This window comes from Chinchilla lanigera, unplaced genomic scaffold (assembly GCF_000276665.1).
Source record: "Chinchilla lanigera isolate Chin_1 unplaced genomic scaffold, ChiLan1.0 scaffold00004, whole genome shotgun sequence".
Lineage (NCBI taxonomy): Eukaryota > Metazoa > Chordata > Mammalia > Rodentia > Chinchillidae > Chinchilla > Chinchilla lanigera.
Window position 1 is genome coordinate 34,687,154 of NW_004955405.1, and position 27,348 is coordinate 34,714,501.

General features: G+C 50.8%; 2 protein-coding genes across 3 annotated transcripts in view; one reads left to right on the forward strand and one right to left on the reverse strand.

Annotated features, from left to right (window-relative positions):
* Apaf1 (apoptotic peptidase activating factor 1) overlaps positions 1 to 6,463 on the forward strand; it is a gene marked incomplete in the record, with an annotated part of 73,837 nt that extends 67,374 nt beyond the window's left edge. Inside the window, 2 exon segments of the mRNA XM_013518590.1 lie at positions 1,014 to 1,160; positions 4,239 to 6,463. Of these exon segments, the coding sequence (XP_013374044.1) occupies positions 1,014 to 1,160; positions 4,239 to 4,385 (294 nt within the window).
* A 7,996-nt stretch (positions 6,464 to 14,459) lies between these two features.
* Positions 14,460 to 27,348, reverse strand: part of Anks1b (ankyrin repeat and sterile alpha motif domain containing 1B) — a gene marked incomplete at its 5' end in the record, with an annotated part of 1,074,464 nt that continues 1,061,575 nt past the window's right edge. For both annotated transcript variants that reach the window (XM_005374511.2, XM_013518589.1), the window contains 2 exon segments: positions 14,460 to 15,625; positions 18,560 to 18,727. In XM_005374511.2, coding sequence (XP_005374568.1) covers positions 15,515 to 15,625; positions 18,560 to 18,727 — 279 coding nt within the window. In that variant the 3' untranslated portion in view covers positions 14,460 to 15,514.

Sequence of the window (27,348 nt, forward strand, 5' to 3'; positions counted from 1 at the left end):
CTGTGACAGCATTCATTTCACTTCAGGTTCTTATCTTTGCCTGAAAGGGCTCCTTTACCAGTTATGAGGCAGTGTTTCATTTTTCAGAAACCCTTAGAGGAAAAAAACTCCCTCAAAACATTTTTTTGGTGGATTTTTTTTTTTTTTAGGGAAAATGTTTTCAACTTGATTATTTAGACTGTCAGAAAGCTGTTGGGTTTGGGTGTGTATATGTTATGTCTAGGGGCCTTATCGAATTTCTTTCTGGGTTTTCTCCTTCATTTCTCTTGGATTTCTAGGGACACATTTGCAAATGATGGATTTAATTATTTCCTTTGGCTATGTATATTTCTTTTTCTTATTGTGCATTTCACTGCTTGTATATTGTCATTAGAATAAAAGAACATATTAACATCTGTAAATGATTGGGTTAAGAGTCTAGTAAAATAATGGTTGAATATATATTTAGAACCTTAGCAAGACTTACATACTTTAGATGTTTAAAGTACGTTTGTCAACATTTTTAGTGTTTGCTCTTGGACTGACTTTTTTGTCATCTTACTTCATTTTTGAGTGAAATATTTTATGTGGCTTCTTGCTATTCCTTGCTCTTCCTCCCCTCATTCCTTTTCCCTTCCCTTATCCTGGGGATTGAACCTAAGACCTCACACATGGTAAACTCACACTGTACCACTGGCTACACCGTAAGCCCCTCTTTTAATTAAAGGGCTTGAATTGGTATTCTAATCAATCACTTCGATGTTTTAGAAGTTTTGATTTGTTTTGTTTTGAGACAGGTCCTTGCTATGGAAATCAGGCTGTCCTTGAACTATTATGTAGCTCAGGCTGGCCTTGAACTCATGGCAATCCTCCTGCCTCAGCCTCCTGAGCACTGGGATTAGAGGCATGCACCTCTAGTGCTTTTTTTTAAAGCAGCATTTCCAAGTAGATCTCAGACGATGCATAGGTATGCTTTAAAGTGAGAGAAGCTTCTTAGTAACCCTGTTAATGGATTGTGTGTCGTGTTTACACAGATATGGAGTGTATCAGACGGGGAGCTTCTTCACTTGTGTGCTCCATTTTCGGTAGAGGAAGGAGCTGCGACCCACGCCGGCTGGGTGACTGACCTTTGCTTTTCTCCAGACAGCAAAATGCTTGTCTCTGCTGGTGGGTATCTTAAGGTAAGAGCTCTCAAGGCCTGGAAAGAAAAGAAAAGCCTCTGCCGTACTTCGGCGCTGTTTCCGCTTGTCTTTCGCAGTCGGGCTCCCTCCCGCTCAGCACAGTGAGAACGCCCGTGCTGCATTCCGTTTCGCAGAGGTGAGACCGAGGTCTGCGAGGCCCAGGGCTTGTTAGGAATGTTCTCAGTCCCCTGAGTTCCTGCCACCCGCTACCCACCTAGACGACCTCGAGGCCAGCGTGTGGGACGTTTGGCTGGTTTCCGAGTCACTCAGTGTTACATACTGTGCTTGAAAGTCTGTACGTATTTGTGAACCTTCCCTTCAGTAAGAGCAGCGGCAGCTTACTGTTGTGTAGTTCATAACATGCTTCACTGGCTAAATTTTTGAAGCTCAGATTTTACTATCTTTGGGTTACAGATGAGGAAACTGATTTGCATAGAGGCTCTGACTTTCCTGAGGTTGCATAATTAGTAAGTGGGAGGACCAGGACTCTCCCTGGATCCTGGGGCCTCGGCCTCAGTTTCCCCTGGCGAGTTGGCTGCTGCAGGCTTAACTGGTCTAGTGCCTGCATAGGCCAAGGCGGGGCACGTTTCGTGCGGCAGCTTCGTACCCGGACGTTGGGGAGATGCGTCAGCACTTCCGGGTGCTGAGACGCTGCTGTGGGGTGCACACAGGGTTCCCGTCTTGTTCCTGTCCATCGGGAGGCGGGTGGCGACAGGAGCAGCTGAAGCATGGGAGGGTCTGGAACGCGTTCGCACAGGGTGGCAGGGCAGGAGAGACCAGGCCTGCCTGCCGGTAAGAGTCTGCGTCCTGCAGTGAGTCCTGCAGTGAGTCCTGAAGAGCCTCTCACTGGTAGAAGAGCAGGCGATGAAAGTCGGGTTGCACTGGCCGCCTGGATGTTGTACCAGCCTGTTTGTGTAAGTTAGCTCCTGTAAGATGCTGTCTCTTACTAAAAGCAGTGACGTTTATGAGATTCTGATTAACTGGCCACACAGTGTAGAGTTTCAGAATAGGTGAATAAAGCATTGGTTATAGGGACCCAGGTAATTATGATTCTACCGAGCCTGAAAAAGATGAGTTGCGGGAGTTTTTGGCTTTATGAAAGAATGTCTGTCAGGATTCTGCCACATTTTGCGCTGGATACGATTCTGTTGATGTTGCACGCCTCTCGCACGCCTCCTTTTCCAGGGGGGAGGAGAGCTGCTGGATTTGGAAGGCAGAAACTGTCCTACCTCTGCCGATGGGGGCAGGTGAGGTCCTGAGGAGCCCTAACGTTAGGGCCCTGTGCCTTGAGGGTCCCTTGTCCTCCCTTAGCGCAGAGGCAGACCTGCCTCTTTGCTGGCTCTGTGGTGCTGCTGAGAGGAGAGGCCTTGCTGCCTTGTGTTGGGCGCTGGCGGTCCTCAGCTGCATCGGCTCCTAGACGCCATCTCACTCCATTCCCTGGGCCCCTAGAACACTGCCACATAATCGTGAGTCTGCACTTTAAGATGGTGTAAAGAGCAGTGACCAGATTTGCACAGCTCCAGGAGGACTTGAAGTGAGGCCGTGGCACAGCCTTCAGACTGCGGAAGGTTATGTCTCACAGCTGAAAGCAGTGACAGTCTGTATGTTTAGTTGGGATATTTAAGTGACGATCAGGCTGTATTAGCCTTCTGGTTTGATTACTAGCATGGTTAAACTAATTACGTTATAGCCCAGCCAGCATCCACCCAGAATGTTAATGAGACTAACCAAAGCACAGAGCAAATTCAAAGTAAAAGGAACAGCAGCTGTATTGGCCAAGGAATTAGGCTTCTTGAGTCTGTTTACTTTAGAGTCCAGACTGTATTTCCTGTAAGGTAAAGTGGATATCAAAGAGCTAAAAAGTTCTTAACTTTCAAAATTGTTCCTACTAAGTGTAAAATAGTACAATTTAGGTTTTATGAGAGTTTGCTGGAGCACGTACTGTTAGCATGACGAGGAGTTCACGTTGATTCTGCCCCCGAAGGCAGAAGCTGATCTGAAGTGTGGTGATGAGTGAAGGCGAGGCAGGACTTAGAGGCAGCAATGCCCTGCACACCCAGGACAGACCGCCTGAGTTCAAAGCTGGCTCTGCCACTCATTAACTTTGTGACCTTGCACAAGAGTTCTTCACCTCTCCCTGCCTGAGTTTTCTCATCTGTAAAATGGGGTAATGAGACTAGCTTATTACAGAGATCTCCTGTAAACCCTTCAGCCCCACACCCACACAGCTTGCTCTGCTGTCAACCGCCTCCACCAGAGATGGACGTTTGTGACAGCTCTGGACCTGCCTGGAACACGTCCCACCCAGTGTCCACAGTCTGCCTCGGCTTTCCTCCTCGGAGTTGTACACTGTGTGGGTTTGGACCGATCATTGATATTTCCCATTACAGCGTCCGCTCGTACCTCACTGCCCTAAACATCCTCCATACTAGCCGCTCCTGTATATCTTGTTTGTTTTAAAGTCCTTATGAAACTGTGGCTGGTGTAGAGTGCAGGTAGAGTGGTCTGTGTTTATAGCAGCTGGGAGAGGAGAGCCGCTGGACTCGGAATCCAGGAACTGTGCTACCTCTGCCACCTGACAGCAGCGTCCTCCAGCTCCTGGGTTCCGTTTCCTCTCTCACAGCCCGTTTCCTTACTTGTATGGCGGGCGTTTGGACTGGGAGAGGAGGTGGAAGAGCTGGCGTCCCTGGGCACTGGTGCATCTTCTGCAGGCGCGTGTGTCCTCCCACTCGGGTGACTCTGGTATTTTCCAGAGTGGACTTGCAGTTGTGGGGAGCCCCAGGTTGGTGCAGGCTGCTTCGCTGGGGTTTGCTGAAGCCCCTGGAATCCTTTGATCCGTTAACCGTGAACGAGCATGAGCCTGGAAACGGTCCTGGGCCCTCAAATCGGTTGGGGTGAAAGTGAAGGTTCAGGGGCGAGAACATTCTGTCCTGCAGCCCATTCAGAGCTCTGGGCATCTGTCAGGAGAGTGCATCTGCGAGAGCTGGGCGGGGAGCTGACGGGCAGAGGGTCTGGCTGCAGCATGAACCGACAGCAGCGTGGCCGCCGTCTTACAGGATTCTCATTTCTCTCGAACAGTGGTGGAATGTCATCACAGGGGAGTCTGCGCAGACCTTCTACACCAACGGAACCAATCTTAAGAAAATACACGTGTCCCCTGACTTCAAAACATACGTGACTGTTGATAATCTTGGTATTTTATATATTTTACAGATTTTAGAGTAAAGAGGTTAAACATGAATTCTTTTTAATTTTGAAGTTGGAAGAAAATGACAATGAAATTCTTAACCAACGTTTTGTAAAGCTGTGAATTGTTGTGCAGTGTTGTATTCATTACAGAAACATTTGTGGTTGGATGAATGATAATAATGTAGCTTTTCCCCAAATGAGCACCTTTAATCTTATTTTTCATAATCATCATCATTCTTAATAATTCGTCCTTAAGATGCAGATGAAAGTGTAAATATGTACCCTGTTTTACTGTTGGTAACATTCTCTTGGTGCATTCAAATTGCTTGACAAATCAGTGCGAATAATTTGGAGGACCCTGTACTTTAATGCCGCCATTACGCAGGCTGCGCCTCAGGGCGACTGTGGCCTGCGCTCGGAAGCGCAGGGAGCGCAGGGCTGTGAAGTGCCCCCAGTACAATCTTGAGCTGATTCGCACTCTTTAAGTTTGCTTTAAAACGCTGTGTCTGCGTGTACAGCGTGCAGCGTTTCCTTGCATTCACCGAATGAGTGAGTGCTGGGTTGCGGCAGTTCCACAGCGCAAACATGGTGTGGCGCGAGATGCCCTGCTCCGCCTTTCCTCACCGTGGCTGGTGGCAGGCAGCCATGCCACAGCTGGACGCTGGTCGTCAGTGTTTGGGTCGGGCGCTAGCCTGCCCTCTGACTTTTTATTTCTTGTTTGTGTCATAACCCTCACCTTTTCTTTTTAAAGCAGTTGCTGTGTGGTTAAATGTTAGTAAATCAATAAATGGGGAAGGGCCAATTTTAATAAGTTTCAGTACTTTCCTAAGAAATGTGAAACAGACATGAGTTTCTTCTAATTCCATTTACTTTTACGTAGATGGTATTGTCAGTGCTATTCTCTCAGTGAATTAGTGAATTTCAAGAGAATTATCTGTGATTTTCTATGCAGTCCCACAAGAGTCACTGTGACTCTTGGAGGACATCAGCTTTCACCTTTCAACTGCCTGTCTTCCTCCCTCTCTCCTCTCTCCCTTCCTTCACTTCTTCCCTAATTCACTCGAGTTTCTCCTCCTGCCTCTTCCCCCGAGGAAAGATAGCTTTTTGTGGAGCCAGGCTGCTGCTCTGTCACCCAGCCTGGCCTTGAGCTAGGCTCGAGGATTCTCCTGGCTCCCCTGCTGCTGGAGCGGCTGGGGGCGATCGCTTTCGATGTGTCAGAGCTCACAGGAAGCAATAACGGGCTGTTTTCTTACCTTCTGAGTAGGAAGCGTAAATCTAACATTTTCTCTGAAGTATGTCATTGAGGACAGTGGGGATAATAGATGTGGTATAATTATAAACATAATCAAATTTTAAAGACCTTTGTTTCTGCAGCAGGAACTAGTAAATCAAATGAGTATTGGTATTCATAGTAGATAAGCACTGCACCCGTTTCTGTTGCTGGTGCATTCAGAGCGTGCGGTGCTGGTAGGGAGAAGAGGCCATGCAGATGTACCTTCAGATTACAGGTCCTGTGTCACATTGGCAAGAACTGTAAATACGGTGAATAAAATCTTTTACATTATTAAGGAATCTTGTTTGTTTGTGATAGGTTAAAGGATTGGTTTATAGGCTTACTGTGATTTAAACAAACATAATAAGTAGAACTTTAATTTTATAAAAATAAATTTTATGTCTTCCTTAGAATATTCAAATCCTAACTTGACTTTTATATATTTAGGAGTGTATTGCCCGGAATATAAAACAGTACTTTTAGAATTAAAAGCTACTTGGCTGTTGAGTATAACAACACTGCCTTTTAAAAAATCTCGGTTAGCCTTTGTCTTAGAATGGAGGAATGGGAAGAAAGATGAAGGGAAATGAAGAAAGGAGACACCTGCAGCTCAAGGAGCTGGTCAGGAGGAGGCTTTTGTTCTGGACCTGGCAAGTGAACATTATCCCGCATTTTCTCTTTTTTTTCTACATTGGACTTTGTAAAAACGTTTTACATTGTATGTGTCTTACATGTTTGGAGAACTGTTTTGTATTTATCACTTACAGGATCATTTTTGTCTTGGAATACATTTTAAAATGTGAATTTTAAAAAAATAAAATTTCTGAAAGTTTCTGAGAAACATTCTTGGGTTGTCTCATCTCCTTGTTTTGATTGAAAGCCCGAAGTGGAAGGTTTAACCCGTCAGCCTTTCTGTCCGAATTTCCCCAGTGTCTCCGCGGTGTGCCTGTGAGGACTGCTGCCCGGTGCGGCGGGCGTGGAGAGAATCCAGTGAAAAGAAGGAATTCATTTACTCGTTCACTCGTACTTTTCTCTTAGGCATCCGATACATATTGAGATCTTCTGTGTACCTGGCATTGGGAAGGTACTGGGGATACAGGAGTTCGCAAAGCAAAGTCCTTCTTTACTGTAGAGCCGGGGGTCAGGGAGGTTGACAGAAAGTAAACAAGGAAAGTCTGTAGTGCTCGAGGTGGTACAAGTGCAGGGAGGGGGTTGCAGCTCCAGTCAGGGTGGGGATGGTGGTTCTGGGCGAGGTGTGCAGAGGTGAGGGACGGAGTGCACCCGTCTAGGGACTCTTCGACAGTGCAGACTCTCGAGCAGGAGCACTGTGGGTCCCGGACCGCCGGGGAGGCAGTGTGCTGGTCACGGGAGGGGCGGGCAGAGAGGACTTGGGGTGGCATTGGGCGCAGCCTTCTAAACTGCCGTAAGGACTTCAGTGCTGACTCGAGGTCAGGCGCTCAGGTGGCGGCAGAGTGGCCTGAACTGGCAGGGGGAGTCATCTGAGAGGGGGCAGGCCAGGGTGGACGCAGGGAGACCGGTGAGACCCTTTGGCAGGGATCCGGCAAAATGAAGACTAGGATGGATTCTGGGTGTACTTCGAAGATGACCTAAGGGGACTTGCTGGGGAAGTGGATGAAGGCTGTGAGGGGAGACCTTGCTGTGGCTTAGAAGTGCCCCCCAAAGCCCCTTGTGCTGAAAGCATGTCACCTGCCTGTGTGCCGGTGGAGGGGGTGGAAACTTTAGTAGGTGGAGCCTAGTGGAAGTTAGGTCACTGGGGACGTGCCCTGGAAGGGATTAGGACCCTGACCCCTTTTGCATCTTACCTGCCATGAGATAAAATAAACCAAGAGCCAAAATAAGCCTTCCCCCTCTGTAGTGGCCTTGCCTCAGGTATTTGCCATGGTGACGGCGTGCTTACTAACACAGGATGAGAGCAGTGCCAAGGTTTTGGCCTGAACATCTGGAAGAATAAGCAGAGCTTCCATCAGCTGGGATGGAGAAGACTGAACGGAGCAGGTTGGGCCTGGTGAGGTTGAGATGCCACTGGACATCCACTTGGGGGTGTTGGGTGGGTGTCAGAGAACAAGGTCTGGATTGCATGGGAGAAGGCCGTGGAGGTAGAAATCTGAGCTGGTGAATCCGTGAATGGAGGCTACTTAAAGGACCACAGGAAGTCAGCAGTGGCGTGGGTTGAGACAGAAAGGGCAAGGGCCCAAGGCTGAGTCCAAGCTGTGGGGTGAGGGGCCGGTACAGGTGCCAAACGGGACCAGCAAGTTAAGACGGTATCCTTAACTCCACGGCAGGTTCCCTGTCCGCTTGTCCACCCACCCTTGTCCCGTATGTCAGGGACACCCACCAGGACGCTGCCAGGCACTATTTTAAACAGCACACAAAGCAGTAAACATACATGGCTCAGTTTAGGGGTGGAGTGGGGGCAGGGTTAGTAAATCAAGATACCAGCAGCTGTCTTTGTAGAGTGAACATCAGTCCCATACAAAGTACTTACCTCATGGCTGGAGCCTGGGAAGTGCTCAGGGACCATTCGATGGTATCATTTGCCTCCCATCATCAACAGTTCCCCAGGTGCCATCCCTGCCCGTTCGTGCCCTTCTGCACGGTCTCTCCAAAATACTCATCTGCATCGTGTTAAAGTCCTCAGCTTCCGCATGAAACGCTGGGCCTGCCATGCGCCCGCTCGTTTCTGGGCTTTGCATGTGCAGTTCTCTCTGAATACTCTGTCCTGCTCCATGTTCATTTTTCCAGCTTCTTCCCTTTCACGTGTTCTTCGAGATGACCTGCAAGAGCTGAAGTTCTCCCCACCTCTGGGAACCCCCACTTTTCTCCCTCCTGGTTTCTGTAGCTCTGAACTGGAATTACTTGGTTCCCTCCTGGGACTCTAGCTGATCATTAGCTCTTTCGGAGCCAGGCCTTTCACATGGCACCTAACACAGCCTGACCTGCAGTTGCAGCCTCAGGAAACAGTTGTCTGGTTACTGAATTCCTGCACACCCGTGTGTACAAAGCACACTGTGTGTCCTCTCCACGAGGATGTCGCCAGGCTGTCCAGTTAAATGATAGCACATCACCAGTGTCTTCCTGTTTTACTTGGGCATTTTACTGTGAAACATTAAAGTAAAACTTTACTTGGTTAAAAGAGATTGGCTACCAAATTATAGGAAATGAATAAACATCTCTGGAGTGTTTAAGTCAGCAAGTTTGGCTGTCTGTTATCTGCAAACCTTTGCTTTTACAATTTACCTGCTGACCGTTAGGGAGAGAATGGTTTTGTAATAATGCCTAGTCTCTGAAGATTATCACTGGAGTAGGTTCCTTGCTCACAGGTCCTCCCCTTAGGACTATGGATGTGCTGTGCAGTCTTTAAGACACTAGAATTGGGTGATGAGGTTAGCCGTAGGATTGTTGTGTGTGTTCTCATGAAGGGGCCGCAAAATTGGATCAAAAGTGGACTCATCAGAGACCAGCCCTTTGGAGTCATTTGGCATCAGTGATGACTTCCTTCTGAGTCAGATGCTGCGAGGAGACAAAACGCTGGGAAATGTTCATTTCAATTATGGTGTGAGAAACTGAGTCGCTGGTGTTCACTGTAAGTGCATTTATGAGGTCAGGCCCTCAGAACTGGAAATACTGCTTATCCCATGGAAATGAATAGGAAATCTGCCTCTGTCTTTTCCCATCACTCAGGAGTGGAATACGTAACAAGTGTGCATCCGGGTCTCTATCTGGGGCAGTGGCTCTGAGCTGCTGCTCTGCCTGGAGAATGAAGACTCCCGCTCAGCGCCAGGTGGCTGCCTGAGGAGCTGGGCGAAGGTCTTATTCCTCAACCTCGTAGGTGCTGCCTGTCTATGCCAGGTGCTGCCTAACCCTCACTTTATCTTCACAGGAGTTGAGTAGATTTCTAGACCAGGCATTCCCAGTTTTTGGAGGAAGAAAAGTTTTTGCAGGTAACCAGTGGCAAAGCTGGGGCTGCAATCCACAACTTTTGAAAATGTTTTTATTTTTTATTTGAAAGGCCCTGACAGCTGGGCTGTACATGGAGTGTAAGAACTGAGAGTGGAGAACTCTGGGGTTTCGTGGTAGGTGAGGCCCAGTCTAGAGGTCACGAGGATTGGGTTTCAGTGGCTCGGGAGGACCGTCCCCTCGCTTATGTGATGACCTTGGAGATGTTCTAATTTCAGATTCACCTTTATTTAGCCTTGATTCCAAACCCTTCACTGTGGTGTGGACTGGGAGGAGGATCTCTCTCCTCCTCCCTTGATCCCTCTCTGCTTCCTGCCCACCACGCCATGAGCTGTTTCCCCTCTGCCATGCCATCCTCCCTCCTCCTCCCTTGAACTCTCTCTGTTTCCTGCCCACTACACCATGAACTATTTCTCCTCTGCCATGCCATCCTGCCTTGGAGCCTGCTGAGTATGGACTTGACACCTCTACAAATGTGAGCCAAAATAAAACTCTCCTCCTTAGCACTGTGGATGTCGGACATGGTGTCTCAGCGATGAGAAAGTAATTAAGACACACGTGATTCTCTTTATAAGTAATGCTATTTAGCCATGTAGAATCTCAGATAAAAGGCTTTGTTGAAACTCAGAAAGACATGATGCTCTGAAAGTTTCCAAACAAGTGATGCAGGAAACATGCCCAGCCCACAAGTGGGTTCTCTTGGGCCCACACTTATTTCTTAAACACCGAATTTCTTTGCAGCATGTCAAAGCCCAGCCATGTCACAAATGAACCCAGATTTCTTAGAAAATCTGCCAGCCCAGGTCTCCCTTCCTGCCTAGCAATGCTGAGCTGGAACCTATCAGCAGCTAGGTCACCTCTGCTTCCACCCACACAAGTGAGATGTGTGGCTCTGAAGGCGTCTGAGTTTGTAACCTCCGTGTACACCGCAGACCTCACCCCAGAAATGGCCTGTGGAATGGGATTCTTAAAGTTCCTACCTTCCTTCCTTCCTGCTCTTCTCTGACTCGACAGTTGACTCACTGGGATTTTCTTCTTTCAAAAATCTGTGCAGGCATTTTTGCGAACTGGAGATAAATCAGCCTCTCAAATGTCAGAAAACCCAAGGGAAGGTGGCTCTTCCTGGGGTTGGTGGGACTTCCCTCCCCACATGCCTGTTGCTTCCCCTGAGAGGCAGTGCAGGCTGCATCCTCACGGAGTGGCTGTAGGGGCGCTGAATTGTGTCACAGACAGCAGAGGACCGTTACACCGGGTACTGAGTGTGAGTTGCTTTGGACAGCATCGACTGCATGTGGGGAGCTGACTTGGGCGGTAAGAGATGACGCCGTCTCACCTTGGTCTCTCCGTGTGCAGTGTAAACATTTCCTAACCGTGGGGCTTCAGACTTGCATGCAGCTCCTAGATGCCACAGACATCTGTCATCTGTCCCCTGTGCTCCTCTGCTGCCAGAACCTCATAAGGCCCTGGATTAAACCTCACCTGCTGCAGCTGCTGCCTTCAGCTGTATGACCCCCCTTGAACCCCTGGAACCCTCTTGGAGGCAGGTGACCCCACGGGAGCTGAGAAATGGAGGGTCTGTTTCAGCCTGAGCATCCATCACTTAGAAAGTTAAATGCCCACGCAGCTTCGTGTGTGTCTGTATTAACCCTAACCCTTCACGCTAAGCTACATCTCTAGACCTTTTTAAAAAAATTCTTTTTGAGAGGTTCTTGCTAAGTCACTAAGTTGCCCAGGCTGGGCTTGAATAGATCTTCCTGCCTCAGCCTCCTAGAGCACTGAGATTACAGGCGTGCATCACCACGCTTGGCTGCCCATGCAGCTTTTTATAAACATAGGTCATTTGGACTAGGGAGAGAAAAACAGAAACTTTTGGTAATGAATAATTGGTAGCTGGGATTCACTATGAGTTACACACTGAGTGCAGCATGTTGGGTCTGGAACGATCATCTCTCTGCAGAAACAGCTCCGAGGGCAGTGGCACCATGCTGAGCACTGAACAATCCCCAATCAGTAGACTGACAGGGGCGGGTGACAGCAAACAGTTCAATGGCACTGGCGTTGCCCAAGTTGGCAACAAGGTCTTAAGAGTTCATCAACCACGGCAAGAAGTTCGGCTCCTGGGCGCTGGTGGCATCCCACGGTGGACAGGGTGTGAATGAACAGTGGGCCTAACCCAGCTCAGCTCGGGCTCTGCCTGCTGGGACTCTGGGCGGCCCCTGAGGAGGCTTGGGTCTGTTTACCTGGAGGCACAGACAGCAGTAGGGGTGTAAGATGTGGGGGAGCCTGGCGCAGAGGACAGAGGGGCCGTGCTGGCCTGTGTTATATTGACTCAACGTTATTAAAAACATGTTAATAACTATCAGGTTATTCTTAAATAGGAAACTATATATATATGTGGAGAGAGAGAGGAAATTTTAAGCCAGGCTCCATGGCACAGGGCTGTAATATCAGCTACTCTGGAGGCTGAGGCAGGAGGATATAGTAACATTAAGTCCAGCCTGGGCAATTCATTGAGCCCCTGTCTGAAAATTAAGAAGTAAAAAAGGGCCAAGGATATAGTTCAGTGATGAGTGTACCTACCCTGGGGGAGAAAAAAAAACAAAAATTTTAAAATGGAATGTCTTTTTTTTTTTAAGGCTTTATTCCACATAGATTTCTGAACATGGTCATTATAGTCCAGTTCTCTGGAAGATAGACCGCTTACCAAATTTCCATGTTTTTGTAGAAAGAGAAGTGATGTTACTTGGAGTCTAAGTGTGAATTTTATTAATTTCTGGGAATGTGGCCACAGGTGCTTTGTCTCTTGCTCCGTCTTATCCCGACATCAGAACCCGAGAAGATCTGGTCTTGAGAAAAATCACTTCGATAACTTAAACATGAACTGACTAGGCATAATTTTCAGAGGCTTCATTCACCCCAATTTATCATAGAATGCAATTTTAAAAGGAAAAATCAAAAGGGAGTAATTGAACTCCTTTTTTGGGGTAAATTCTAATCCTTTCTCGAATAATAGTAACATTCAGGGAGCCCCGTGTCCACCGTACAGTGGCTACAGTTACCAAAGTGTTTCGAGGTTTCCCTCTCAAGCCAGTTGGGAGCAGATTCCTTCTTCTGGTCCTGCGCTGCCGCTTCCGCTGCCTGTGCCCAGGTCCGTGGAGCAGTCCTGAGGACCCTCCGGCTCCCGTGGGCTCAGGTCATGCAGGGTGTGGGCTGGGGAGTGGACCAGGGTCCTTTAGTCCCTGGCTTCCTCCTGAGGGTCACTGCAGCTGGCCACGTGTCCCAGCCTGGGGGACAGGCTCACCCCTTGAGCCTTTTTCTCATCGCCCCTGGCGCTGTTAGCAGCCTAGGGATCCGATCCACCCACAGGGTTGCAGTGGCTGTGTGTAAATACACAGTGAAATCCTTACACTGTCCCAAGTGAGCTGGGCCCTGAGCCTCATTCTGGGTCCACTGCAGGTACGGTCCGCATTTGCTGGGCAGAGATAATAGCTAAGATTGCAGACACCCTGGAAATGAGGGGGAAACTAGCCTGGCGGAGGCATCACATCCAAACCCCAGCCCAAAGCCTCCTTCAGGACAGCTGCCCTCTACGTACCCCATCTTCAGCTGGCTTAATTAGCTTTTGGGGTTCAAAGCCCCAAGCCTCTGCATGGTCAGGCAGGGGGCACCCTGAGATTGCCTTAGTGTGGGTTTCCCAGGGTAAGAGATTGGGATCAGCAGGGGAGACTGTCTGAAAGTCACAGGATATGGGATGTAAATCTGACTACCCAGCGTGGCCCTGACGCAGCTCCTGTCACTTTGCCTGCCATCCGGCACGCGTTCTAATAAAGATGAAAGAGCCACAAACGGGCAAGTGATGTTTCCCCAAACCCGTCACCTGTGTAGTGCTGCAGAAGCGAACCAGGTTGCGGGGTGGGGTGGGGTGAGCTTTCTCTTTTGAAAATGTCTGCTTTGGCAATTGCTCCTTTCAACTGACTTTAATGTTTAAACAAAGACGATGGAGGCTTTGGCCCAAAGTCAAGCTTCACAGGGCACTGTTTATTTCTCAGACTGGCTGAATTTGGAAATGAGCAAATTTTCTCGGCAATTTTGCCAATTAAGAATCCCTTTCACTGTGATAGTGAGGCCCAGGCCTCTGGCTCCGTCTTCAGGGAAGAGGGGAGGTGCTCACAGACGATGCCAGGCTCCAGCGACTGTACAACTTGTTTTATTGTGTGCTTTTTATATGATATAAATAATGACAAAAATTACAAAATTTATAACTGGAAGCCCAAGCTTATTTACACATATGCTTCTGTCGCAGCAAAGCTACTGTTTACTTTGCCCCTATACAATCTCCTTTTGGTACCATATCTTAGCGTTATTTCACTCTCCATTTACTACATACATATCAACAGGGAATAAGCAAAATATATACAGGGAACTGTTCAGTTCAAGTAATTTAATATTGTATTAAAATTCTTCAACACAACTAAAACCATATACATTTGTCGGTTTGAAATAAAATGTAATTATTCTTTAAAACTCACCAACTGATGAATATAACTGATAACCTCAAGGTAGATTTAAAATAATATTGGTTAATAAAAAAACATTAAGACAAGTCCACCATTTATCAATATCGCTATAATGAACTTCAAAATGATTCACAATATGATCGGTTAGAACAATATACGTTAAAATGTTATTTTTTTCTATAGTGATATTGGTACTGTTTATATAATTTGATTCTACATAAATATACATTATGGTATCATACAAATACTCCACAGAGACGTTAAAAAAATTAAAATACCTTAAAGAAATGTAAGTAAATTTTATTTAATCAAATAGTAAGCAAACTTTTTTTTATCTGTTTCAAGAAAAGTTTTATTACTTTGGAATTTCTTTTTTTTTTTGTATTTATTTTTTATAGAAAAAATTTTTGCAATAGAGTTTTATTATTAACACCATTCTCAAGCAAGGTTTCCATGACAGAAATCTTGACAGCAGGAGCCCTAGATTATTTTTTGTTCTGACATGTTCTTTAAAACACTAATGGTTAAAAAAAAGAAAAACCAAAACAAAATCTTTGCAGGTGCAGGGCTACCTTCGCGGGTTGTCAAACCCTGCACATCTCCCGCCGGGTAGACACATTCAGGATCTTGCCACAACTTTGCCCGGTCCTCCTGGTAGTAGCAGTAGAAATTTAGCTATTTCAAAGACCAGAAACATCCCGCACAACTAGCTTAGTTTTCTTATCAATGCATTAACGAAACACCCTTTTAATAAAAATATTTAATACAAGACACAATTTTTTTCTGTGCATAATAAATTCTTGTTTTAAATCATTTTTAAAATTTTGAATCCATCGTGAGAGTTAAAGATTTTCTTCATCCGACATAGTTGATTATATATAAAATCCACAAATATAGAAATTGGGAAACAGGATTTCCTGTCCTCTTGCCTAAAGATACTGAATGACATAATGATTTTACAGATGCTTTCTGCGGGGTGGGAGTTAGTTCTGTTCTGATTTTACCTTTGACGCTGCTGACAGTGAAAACTAAACCCAAAGATTTTTATACTTTTAGGCAGTATTAGCGATCCCCTTGACTTTTCTGTTTTGTTTTTTAAAAAAGGTTATCACCCCCGACTAAAGCAAGGCCCGCGGGCGCCGAGTCACCGGAGAGACCTCGGGAGGCAGGCGCGGGGACGGCGCGTGGGGACCCCGGGGCGCGCCGTCCGCGGCTGCAGAGCTGCAAAGTCTTGGTCGCGGGTTCCGTCGCCGGCGCAAGGAGCCTCCCGGAGCGGCGCGGCCGCGGGCCGGGCCAGGCCCCCGGGGGCGGAGCGGAGCGGCCTCCTTCCCGGCGCTAGGAAACCTGGCCCGGCTGCCTGGCGAGCAAGGCACCGGAGGGCGCGCGGGCGGCGACGATCAGAAAATCGTGGTTTCATACTTGGTATTAATGCCCCTCTTGGCTTCCTGCCCCGGCTCCACAATCCACGGCAGGTTGGCCAGAGTCTTTTGCTCAGACGGGTCGATCTGCTTTAAAACAGAAAGGCTGATGCCCGTTATCCGGCAGTGCGCGGGGGCGCGGCGCGCCACTCACCCGGGGACCGGCGTCCACCCCGGCGCGCCTGCTGCACGGCCACCCGGCCTGGCCCGAGGGCGGGCGGACAGACGGACCCGCCCGTCCCGCAGCCCGGGGCACGGCAGGGGGCACTGCGGGAGCGGGCGGCAGGCCGGGTCTCCTCCGCCGCCCGGCTCGGGCCCCCGGAGCCCCAACGCCGAGCTGCGCTCAGGGCCGGTGCCCAAGCGACCTCCTCTCCGGGAAGCTGCGCCTGTTTCCCCTCCCAGGAGAGCACCCCGACTTTTCAGCTCGGCTCTTCCGCTTTGTTTCTCCTGGCCAGGGGCACCACCCCCACCACGAGGTGCGCCCCCAAAGGCGGGCTTCCGTCTGTTCCCCGCCACCCTGCGCCCCGGGACGCCCCTGGTGATGCCAACACGGCAAGCGCACAGCCAGGGCGAGGACGAAGGAGGCAGGGCGGGGAGCCCCACGAGGCGGAGGCGGAGAGGAGGCGGCTGCGTGGCAGGGCGGGGTCCGGGGTGCGGCACGGCGGGGACAGAGGGGACACAGCAGCGGTGGAGAGGTGAGGAGAGGTCAGCTGAGCCTTAGCTCCAACCCAGCCTCGCCCTAAAAGCTGCCAGTCCCTTGCTTAGGACGGACAGCTGTTCCTGGGAGGGGCCGAGCTGGGGGAGACTGTCCCCCGCAGCGGCCTTGCAGCTTGTCCCTGCCGGCCACCTGCGCTGCTGGGGCAGGGACCTTCGGAAGCCTCTCCCAGCCCGGGCCTGGCGGCTCAGACTCGAGGGATCAACATGACCAACAGCAACCGAGGGGCCGTGCAGGGCGTGGAATGGGTCGACCCGAGGCGGGCGCGTGAGATCTTCACTCTCCTGCTTCCCTCCCAGCAGGGAGGGTGGGTGCACACCCCGGGGCGCGGGCCCTTCGGCAGGAGGGCTGGGGGACCACACTGGAGTCACAGGGACGCACCTGTGTGAACGGCTCGTCCAGGCCGCACGGGAGGGCATGCAGTGGTCTAAGAAACACCCCGCAAACATGCCACGCGCCTGGGTCCCCCACAGCTCAACCATCCCCAAAGACACCTCCGGCGGCTCATCTCAGGCTCCCACTTCTTCACCCACGGTGCCGGCTGAGCGTCACCGTGGGGCTGGCCCTGGGGTGACGGCGCAGTCCCCTGGCACACGCAGCTTGTATTTTTTGTGGAGGGAAATAGAGAACAAGCAAGCGCTAAGTTTAAAGGCCCTCAATGAACACAAACGCGGTACCGAATCAACAGACGGCAGCGTGGCTGGGCGTGACCAGGGACCGCGGCAGCCTGGTGGTCAGGACCCCAGGTCGCTCTTCAGTGACACAGGGACCTGAATGACAGGAACCAGGGGAGGAATTCCAGGTGGAGGGGGCCTCGGGACGGAGTGGACACTGCTCAAGGCAGGGAAGGCCCGGTGTGAAGGAGCGGGGAGAAGCTCCGTTTTCGGGGCCCCAGGTTAGGACTGATCTCCACCCCATGCAGAGGGGTCCCCTGGAGGTGTGCGGTGGGCTTCACCCGGGGCGGTGGCAGCCCCAGCTAGGGGAGTGGCAAGGCCACGGAGAGGAGCGGGCAGGTCCCGGACGGGTCCTGGGTGGAGTGAGCGGCCTTTGCTCAGAGGTGGGAGAGGAGCACCGGGAAGGCGCGGGTTTGGCTTTAGCCGCACGGTGCACAGCCGTGTCATGTACTGAGCCGGGAGGACGGAGACGGGAGCCGCTGTGGGGAAAACTGAGAATTCCGATGCGGACATCCAGCTTCAGGCGTGTGAGCTGGGGTTCTGGGGCGGCAGGGCTGCAGGGAGAGCCCCAGGGCCGCTGGCGCGGGGCGGAGGAGTGTGGGGGCCGAGGCGAGGGTTTCAGAGGCGCAGATGCTGATCCTGACCGGTCAGGAGGGGCCAGCCGGGGGAGGAAATCTCAGGGAGCACAGGGGCCAGGGCCGGGGGGTGTCCCTATGCTGTGGAAGTTGCCAGGATGGGGCAGAGTGGGGCTGGAGGCAGCTGTTAACAGGAAGCTACATGGTCACCGAGGGAAGTCTCTGCAGTGACAAATGTCTCTCCTTCCTTCCTCAGGGGATGAGACGGAGCCGCCCTGGGGCCGAGAGAGCTACAGATGGAGGGGTTCGGGGGCGACAGACGATGCATTCTGGGGCCTGTTGGTCCCTGTCCTCGGGTTTCTAGGACAAGGGTGCAGCCGGCGCAGAGGCAGATGGGAGGCTCGCTGGGAACCTTCCAGCCCTGAGGTGTTGCTACTACCAGAGGGGGCCGCTTGGGAGGCTATGAGCCTGGTGGGACAGGCTGTCTGCAAGGCTGTGGGGGCAGGGAGGGGAGCGTCCTGGAGGAAGGCAGATGCTGAGGAGGAGGGGAGGAAGAGCTGTGCCTTCTGACAGTCACCACACAGCGGTAGGAAGCCCCAGCTGCCGGAGAGACGGCGCCTGGGCTGCAGATACCCAGGTCTGGGCATCTGGCACCCGCCACCGGGTACCAGGGGCATCGTCACCCTTAGCCTCGCAAATCTGGAGGCCAGGAGTTTGCAAGAGGCCTCATCCCCTGGTGGGATGGCAGCGGAGGCCTCAGGGAGCACAGCCCCAAGCTTTCCTGGGCTTCAGGTGAGATTCTCCAGAGGGACCAGTGCCCCTCCTGCCCTCGAGGCGGCTGCGGGTGACACAGCAAGTGGAATTTTCTCTGGAACCTCTGGGTTCGAGCAGAGGGTCCTTCGAGACTGCAGGGACCAGGCTGAGACGATGCCGGTCACACGCCAGATAGAGGCCAAGGGGAGGGATGTGGACGGGAGGCCCTGGATCCTAAACGGCACCCACACCCGCCGAGCAGGGCCCCCTACTGGAGGTGTCGGACACCTCCGTCTCTTCTACTTACCACTGATTTGCGGATGCTGACGCGGGGCTTGGGGATGGGCTTGGAGGGCTTGTTTTCGAAGCTTTCCGGGAGTGTGGAGGAATGCCCCCCCTTTCTGGCTTGCAGGGCTAGCTGGTAAGCGACTTCAAATGCCTGTCCCAGGGTTAAGATGATTTCATAGGCTAAATTCTGCAAGAAAAATGAGAATGTATTTACTATGGGCACGATGCCAATCAGAATGGGTGGCACGGCTGAAGGACACCGTGGGAGGCTAAGTAGCAGGGAGCTTAAACTACTCCACCTGGTGATTCAGGGGAGTCTGCCAAGAACCCGACACCGCAGGTCGCACTTAGCGTCTACACAGGCATTAGTCACCCGTGCAGCACATTTGTTTACAGCTACACAACACAGTCGCTCCTCCATTAACCTGGACACGCAAGGCCTACACATAGCTCACGGGCCCCATGAGTCCCCGTGAGCTCTGAGCACTTGGAGGGGAAGGTGTGACTGCTGGGGTCTTGGCTAGCCACACCTGTGAGGACAAGGACGACCCCACACACAACCCGGGAGGTATTCCTGACAATTGGGTCTTTTTACCTCAGATATCTGTGATTCAGTGAACATCGAGGAAACACAATCAAAATCCAATTCCGGCTAAGGGAAAAGGCATTTCTCATGCGGGTGTGGACTCCTGCAGCAGCAGCAGCGAGCTGCAAGCAGGGCTCAGGCAGAGCCAGCGGTCCATCCACTTCTTGAGGCTCAGCTCTCCGTGGGGGCCCACTCCGTATTTTAGCACCCAGTCAGCCAGAGGAGGGGTGCTGCGCCACCAGCATGCAGCACCAAGCCACCGCTGGGAGGAAAGGCCTCCCCTCGGACCTTCCCTCAGCCCTTCTTCCTCAGGTGGTTTCCGGCTTTCTTCTCTTCAGCTCTCTAGGGTCTCCGCTTTTTCTTCCAGGTGCAGCTCTCCCCTGCCTTCTCTCACGGGGCCGATATGGCACTGCCTCCAGAGGCAAGGTCTCCACAGCGACTGGGCTCACAGTCATCGAAGAAGTGGCTGTATACTGTTCACAGAAAATGCTCCAAGGTCACTGCACCAGCTGAGATCAGGTGTCATTTGTCTGAAGTCTCACTCCATGAATGTCCCCACCTCGTCTCGCAAAATCACAGAAGGGGCTGAGGTTCTGCCTCTGCTGAGATTGCAGCTCTGCGTTCCCCATCCCGCCGCTCCTCCACCCTCCCTGTGCACAAGGGGAGCCCACTTCCTGTGTTTCTGGAGAAGCAGTTGGGTGAGGAGGGGTGGGGAGGTACTGCAAGAGGCCCAAAGGTTCTGGACCCCCCAGATTTCAGGTCAGGGCCAGGTCCATCATCATGTTTTGAACCAGGTGAGAAAGTCGCTCAGCGCCTGAGACGTGGTTGACAGAGGGTATACACGTCTCCTCTGAGCTGCCAGTGAGGAAGCGCTGGCCCCTGAGACAAGACGTCGGTGTGGGAGATTCTGCACCTCGCACAGCAGCCTGTCACTTCCCTGCAGTGAAGGCCGATCCCTGTTTGCCTCCAGGGATGAGTCAGGCTAGTAAATTAGTAACACACCAACAAGGGATGATGGGGGAGGACTGGGAGAGCCTCGGCCCTCACTGCACAAAGCAGGCCGAGCCCTTCCCACTGCCTACAACTGCGCTCACATCATCGTCAGCTTTGCCTCTTGGGTCCCTCGGGAAAGTGGTTGGAGCTTCTGGCTCCCCTGGCATCAGGGGACGAAGCCGCAGCTCTTGGCCTGCTCCCTGCTGTGGAAGACGGTTGGTGTCATCTGTCCGGCACTGCAGACACTTGCACTCTGGCTGGGACGCTGGACCCAGGGAGACGAGTGACGCTCCGTGACTGAGACTCGCAGTCTGCATGTGCCGACCCGGGCAGCTTCAAGGGTGTGAGTCCCTTATCCCTAGCCTAAAACAGGTTCCTGAAAGTGAGATCTGCTTTCAGCTCCCCTGTCTTCAACTGAACTCAAAGCTGCTCATTTGAGCAATGACATTTTTCTCATGACAATTACGGGACGCTGAAAGGTTTGCAAGATAACAGGTTAGGAGTTCTGCCGTTTCCTTTTAAATTAGTTCCTGATATTAGGAAAACCACTGAAATGAGATGCAGAGACTGGACTGGAAGGTTTTCTGCCAAATGACTGCTCCTGGTTTGGCTTCTATCTTGACATCTTGTTTTATTTTGGAATGTGTCTTGGTTACTTTTTTCTTGCTGCTGGGACAAAATACCTGACACCCAAAATTAAGGAAGGAAAGGTTTATTTCGCTTACAGTTCGTGGAAGTTTCAGTCCGTACTTGGCAGATTATAAGGCAGAGTGGCACATGGCAGAGAGCTACAGCTCATGGTGGCAGAACACAGCTCAGCTGCAAGCACACACCAGGGTGGAATGGGGAGGAATGTCCCCAAGCACTCTTTTCCTTTCCCTTACATATGCAAACAATCCACCCCAGGGCGGGTGTAGCTCTCACACCCACAATCATTCAACTCTGATAGCCTGCCCCCATGGTCGCATGAGGCTTTGGAGGGGACACACAGACATAAACCATAACAGAATGCTTTGCAGTATACAGTAAAGAGCTGTTACCCTCCCTGTCTTTCTGCAGCCATGATGTTTGCATTATAGATGCCAGAAGAGAAGAGGCCCAGGCACCAACACACCTGCCTGAGCGTGATGCTCCCTGTCCCCAAGCACCAGAGCTCTTTTGGGGAACAGGTGATCATGCAGTGGGACCTAAGGACACACACAAACTTGCGAGGAAACCCTACTTTCCAGGTCACTTCCCCAGCCTCTCGTGAGGATCCCCAGCACGATCGGAGAAGACCTGTCATCCTGAGGGCAGGCCACCATGGGACAAAGCTGAAAATGATACTGTGCCAGGGTGTAATTATGCAGTAAGGGCATGACACTAATCAGTAGTAATATAATTACAATCCCACTGTCACACGGACTGTCAGGAGTCATGCAGCCCCTGCCTGGGCCTCTCGGAGCATCGGCTGTGGGGAAACCAGTCCTGTGCAGAGTCTGGCATGCAGGGTGCGTGTGAGGAGGCTGAGCTGGGCACAGGGACCGGTGGTCTGGGGAGGAACAGAGGTCCAGCCACCACAGCGCAGGCCCCGATGCCAGAGAGAAGGCGCCGCCCGTCAGCAGGCACATGGAGGAGACCTGGGCGTGGTGTCTGCAGCCAGCTGAGCTGCTCAAGGCGAGGGAGCCCCACACGCTGCTGAGCGCGGAAGAGCAGAGTTGCGTGCCCAGCACGAGTCCTGCTGGGGCAGAGTCAGCAGCAAGATGAGTGGGTACTGTCTTCTAGTGCTGCATTTGGTGTGTTTGCTGCACAGCCTGTTACCGGATGCCAGGTGATGATGACCATGCTGTGGAAGCTCAGCTGAACCTCATCCGGGCATCGGAAGGGGAGAAGCCAGACTTAGGGCTGCCAGGAGCAGTGTCCTCTGGCCATGGGACACTGAGGTGTGTGACCGCAGTAGGTGTGAAGGTGTCCCTTCAGACGCACTGGTCCACGCCATGGAGCTTCAGTGGCCTTTTAAATTGGCCCAATCATCTCGTTACCTCCGCCTGTGGGTGTAAATCCAACTACCACCTCACTCCCCCAGGGCTTACCCTTTGGGCCTGCCTCTGACCTCACACAGCTTAGTGGAAGATCGTCACTCACCCTCACCTTCCCAGCACAAGTTTTTTTTAAACACATAGATTATGGTAGATGTTTCCCCAACCCCAGGACTGGGGATTGAACCCAGGGCCTTTGCACTGAGCTATATCCCCAACCCTTCTTATTTTTATTTTGAGACAGAGTCTTGTTAAATTGCTAAGTTGCCCAGGTTGGGCTTGAACTTACGATTCTCCTGCCTCAGCCTCCCAGAGTATGGGGGTTACAGGTGTGTGCCACCACGCCTGGCTGCAAGGAGCCTTGACTGAGTACTTTTAACCTTATATAGACGACGGATGGAAAGAGGTTGCATGTGCGTGTGTGTGTTTGGTTTGGGTGTTGAGAATGATTACTGGAAAGAACATACTCTGAGCTGCTGTTTTCTTATCTCAAAATAGGGGATCATTCCATATGCAGTGGTCACCTTACTGGACTGAAATCCGCTACTTACAATGTGTAACTCAACGACAATACCAGCTAATGTTTACTGTTTACTATGTGCCATGTACCGCGGACAGCTGGTGTTCCTCGTGGACTCTATTCAGTCCTAACACTATCCCTGTGCTACAGGTTAGCAATCAAGCCCAGGAAGGTTAGATAACTTGCTCCCGAAGCCAGCAGCTGGCTGAACTGGGATTCTAGACCAGGCTGTGTTCCTGACCATTTAGAGCTCTGCTTGAGGAAAAGGAAAGACTTGCGTAATCTTAGAAGTCTGAAAATGAAGTAAGGAAGCGCTAGGATGCACCCCTCATCTTGGCTTGGGTGAGGGCACCTAGTGGCCCTGCAGTTTGCCTGAGTCCGGCAGGACCATCAGCACAGGGGTCCTCGCACCCCGTGATCCAGGATAAGGTGGGATGGGAGGCAACACGCCCTGCTCCAGCAGCAGCTTACTTCGGACAATGGCATGTGGCGCTAATCGAATGAGGAGCAGCGGGGACACTTCAAAATCTCTTTCTTTTTCTCTTCCCTATGGATTAAGAGATGCTGGGAGAGGAATTTAAGGAGACACCCCATCTACATCGGGGGCATTTGCTGAGCTCCTTCGTGTGCTGAGGGCTGTGTCCCAGGTGCCTGGCCTGAGCCCCACCTACAGCATGCAGGCAGCGCTTACCGAAGATGTGTCTCCCCGCAGTTCCACAGGAGGCACAGGGAGACAGAGTTGCCCCCTCCATCCTCATCCGGGTCATTAAGGCTTGACATTTATCATACTGCTATTAGAAAAATGACAGCACAGATTGCAGGCAATCTGTCCCCTAGGAAAAGCTCTGGCCCCCCAAGCAATTAATTTAATTTATATTCACTTGTGCATCACTAGGATTCCTCTTCTTAGTTTGAAAGCCTTTTAGGCTTAGTTCAATGGAATATACTCACTGCAGTGTGTAAAAACTTCATGAGCAGGAATCTAATTAAGTATACTACACAGTAGGTAGCCATTTGACATGAAAATTGAGTCATTAAAAACACTGATTATGCCACGTGTGGTGCAGCACACCTGTAGTCCTAGCACTCAGGAGGCTGAGGCAGGAGAATTCCTGCAAGTTTGAGGCCAGCTTGGGTTACATAGTGAATTCAAGGTCAGCCTGGGCTACATAGGCAGACCCTGTCTCAAAAAAAAAACAAAAGCCAAAAAACTCCATTAAAACACCATGTAATAATATATGCTTGCATTCAAACACGTTTCAATAAATCTGTATGTGTACATAGGAAATAGGGATACACATCAAAATGTTAACTGTAGTTATTAGTGAGTACTAAGATTGTGGATCTCTCACTGCCTCCCATTTTTTCAGTGCTGGGTTCGAATCCAGGTCCTCACTGATGTTAGGCAAGTCCTCTACGTCTGAGCTACACCCTCACTGTGGGTGACTCTTTTTTGGGCCTCTTCATAAGTTTTGAACTTTATTTAAATGAAAATGCTAATTCATAATGGTAACAAATAATTTTCCATTTTGATAATGATTAAAAATGACAGAAATAATCTTACATTCATTTTTTCTCTTCACCGTGGGTTCCAAGTGCCTCTTTTTCTTTGACTGAGGGAGCTGAGCAACCCTGCCAGTAGGGGTCAGCACGGGCCACCTCCCTGTCCCAGCGGGCTGGCCATCCTTTTGGCCACAAATCTTGTTTCGACTCTTCAGTTTCCACACTGCACGCCAACCTACCCTCTGCCCAGCTCCTCTGTAACCTGCAGCCCTGAGATCTCCGCTCCAAGTGGTGAAAGCTGAATCTCCTGTGGTCCAGCTTTTGCCCAGCCCACCTGAAAACTCCTGTGGTGTGGACACGTGCTGGTGAACACGCAGTCCATCTACTCCCGGCAGTGCGAGGCTGGATCCTGCGCTAAGTCTGCCTACCCGTGTCCAGGAAGTGTCCCTCATTCTCTCCGTACTGGTGACAGGAAGCTTAGCAGCTGTCACATGACGCTGCTCCCCAGGCCCCAAAGGCCAGGCTCTGGCCTCCTGTGGACTACGTAGCCCTCGCCATGAATGCCTTGAAGGCTAGGATCTGTCGTCGTACTTTCCCAGTGGGAGACCCAGGATCAGCACATTTGATTAACTTGACCAACTCACGGCTGCTAAGTCTCAGAGCCAGCATCCAAGCCCCAGGTCTGACTTCAGAGCAGCGGGTGTCTGTACAGTGGGGCTGCACTGCTAGCTCTGCCCCCCACATTCACCGAGGGACCCCCTGAGAAGCCCTCGTGTGTACTGAAGACGCACCCCGTGAACCCTGGTCAGGACGCTAGAACACAATATCCACTCATGAGGACCCAGGAGAAATGTTCTTTTGGATTTAAGGCTCCTTGAAGACTTGTTTTCTGAGAAGAAGGGGCAGGCAAGGGGTGATCAAAATAGACAATGAACATTTAAATTTTAAAAATTTATTACAGTAAAGGACACACTGCCATTAATCCCCCTCATAATACTCCTCCTCAACTTGAACATACTTAACCCCACCATTTTGCCTCGTTTTGCATTAGTTCAAGAAGGCCTCTTTTGTGACTTTATAAACTGTGATCAAGAATACAGTGAATGCCACTTGAATTTCATTCAATGGAAAGGCAGACTTGTAAAACCGTTATGGTGCGTCTGCCTCACCTCATTCACTGGGTCTGACACCGTGTGACTTCTAGCTGTTCCCCAAAGTCAAAGTAACCACGAAAGGGAAATGTTTTGAATCACCTTAGGACACCGAGGCAGCCACAACGGCCCAGTTAAAGACACTCAGGAAAGCAGACTTCCAGAACTGCTTCAGAAAGTGGCAAGGACGACGGGCTAAGTGTGGCAGAAGTGAGGGGGAGTTTGAGGGGGATTCATGGGCAGTGTGTCTTTTACCCAATGGATTTTAGAAAACGTAACAGTATAGTTTCTGATGACACCTTGTACTCTTCTTTCAGCGAACTATGAAGCACAGAATTGCTGCATTTCTCTATCTGCCTTCCTATAGAAGGTGAGAAGCTCAGAGCCACATTTGTGCCTCGGCTCTGACACTAGTGCGAGAATTGTTCTAGAGCTTTCGGTGTGGATCTTCCTCTTACTCTATACTTTTAATTCAGGTGTGTGTGTATCTATATTTTCAAACTTATTTTACCTACTCAAGGGGACCGCCTTACGTTCTGTATGGGGTGAGGCACGCAGGGTGTCCATGTGTCCACCTGGACATTTCTTCAAGGACTTAACTTTGTTTTGCCCACTACTGTAAAAAAATAAAAAAACAAAAAACCAGACTGACAGCCCTGTGTTCCACATCACCTGACAAATATGACAGAAAAGAAGCAGCTGAGAGAGGTAGGAGGGACGCCATGGGGCGGGGCCTTCCTGGGCTAGGCTGGGGGGTGCTCTTTACAAGCACAGCATTCTCAGAATGGCAGGAATAAATGTGTAAGTCCCACAGCATCAGAAGCTCCAGCCTAGACCTGGCTATCCTATGGCCTCCAGGGTTGGAAGGGCCACTCACTGGGGTCAGCAGGGTACTCCCCATGAAGAAGTGCAGACCCTGGCGTGCGTGAAGAAAGGACTACATTTCACTGGGAGCCCAGGGCAGGGACACCTGGGCATCACAAAGAGCCTTGAGGAGGCTGCTACGCAGTGACGAACCTGGAACAAAATTCTCGGATCGTCTGTGTCCCAAACCCACCAAGACTGGCAGCCCACGGCACCCATCACTGCCGCGGAGGAGATGGCACCAAAGGCCGGTTTGGTCCAGGAGACGTTTCGGTCTCCTTCCACCTGGCGCCCCAGGATTTCTGTCTTTACCCGGCAAATGCAGATTCACTTGATGGGTGAAGGACAGATGACAGTTGCCTGGAGAAGCGTGGATACATGATGTCGTGCTAGACAGGAACACTTTACCCAAACACCCGGCTGCAGAACTCACCGGCCCTATGCAGCGCTGTCAGAGGAAACAACCTAAGGGCTGGCCTCCATCTCGGAGAACGTCCTCATTCCATCATGGCCCCCCTCAGCTCCCCTCAGCCTGTTCCAAATGGCTAAGCATTTTACTAGTACAAAATGGTTCTCTCCTCATCTATCTTTGCCTGGTGAGTTACCTGAAGTGCTCAGGCACCAGGTTGCCCAACTAGTCAGTTGATCAAGAGAAGAAGGACACTGCCTTGTAGGACCCTAGAAGAGAGGACTTGTACCTCAGGGATAGGCAAGGGTGAAAGTGGATGGCCAGAGCCAACTCCTTCCTTTCACCTCCTCACAAGCAGACCCCAGGAACCAATGCTGGACAAATGTCAGCCATGTCCCAGCTGGCCTGGTGACAGGGGAAAGTGTTTTTAGTCTGGGTCCCTGGTGGGGTCTCCAGAGAGAAGGCACATTTCTCTTTCGGCTACATTTTGCTTGTTTTTTAAGAGCTGGGGTAAGCCTCATCTACAACTTGCTTCACCCACATCTTTAGGCAAAAATAACTGCAGTATTCTGGGCGTATTCATAGAATCCATTGACATCTCTTTAGCTCTACCTACAGTCAGCTCTCTCCAGTACCAGCCAGAAATGAACCTTTGGGGATGAGAGAAGGAAATGCTGCCCAATTACAGGTCTTGTGCATTTAGAAATAAATGCAATGAATTCTGCTAAGATGGTCATGTGGGTCAGGACTGACGCATTATCTGG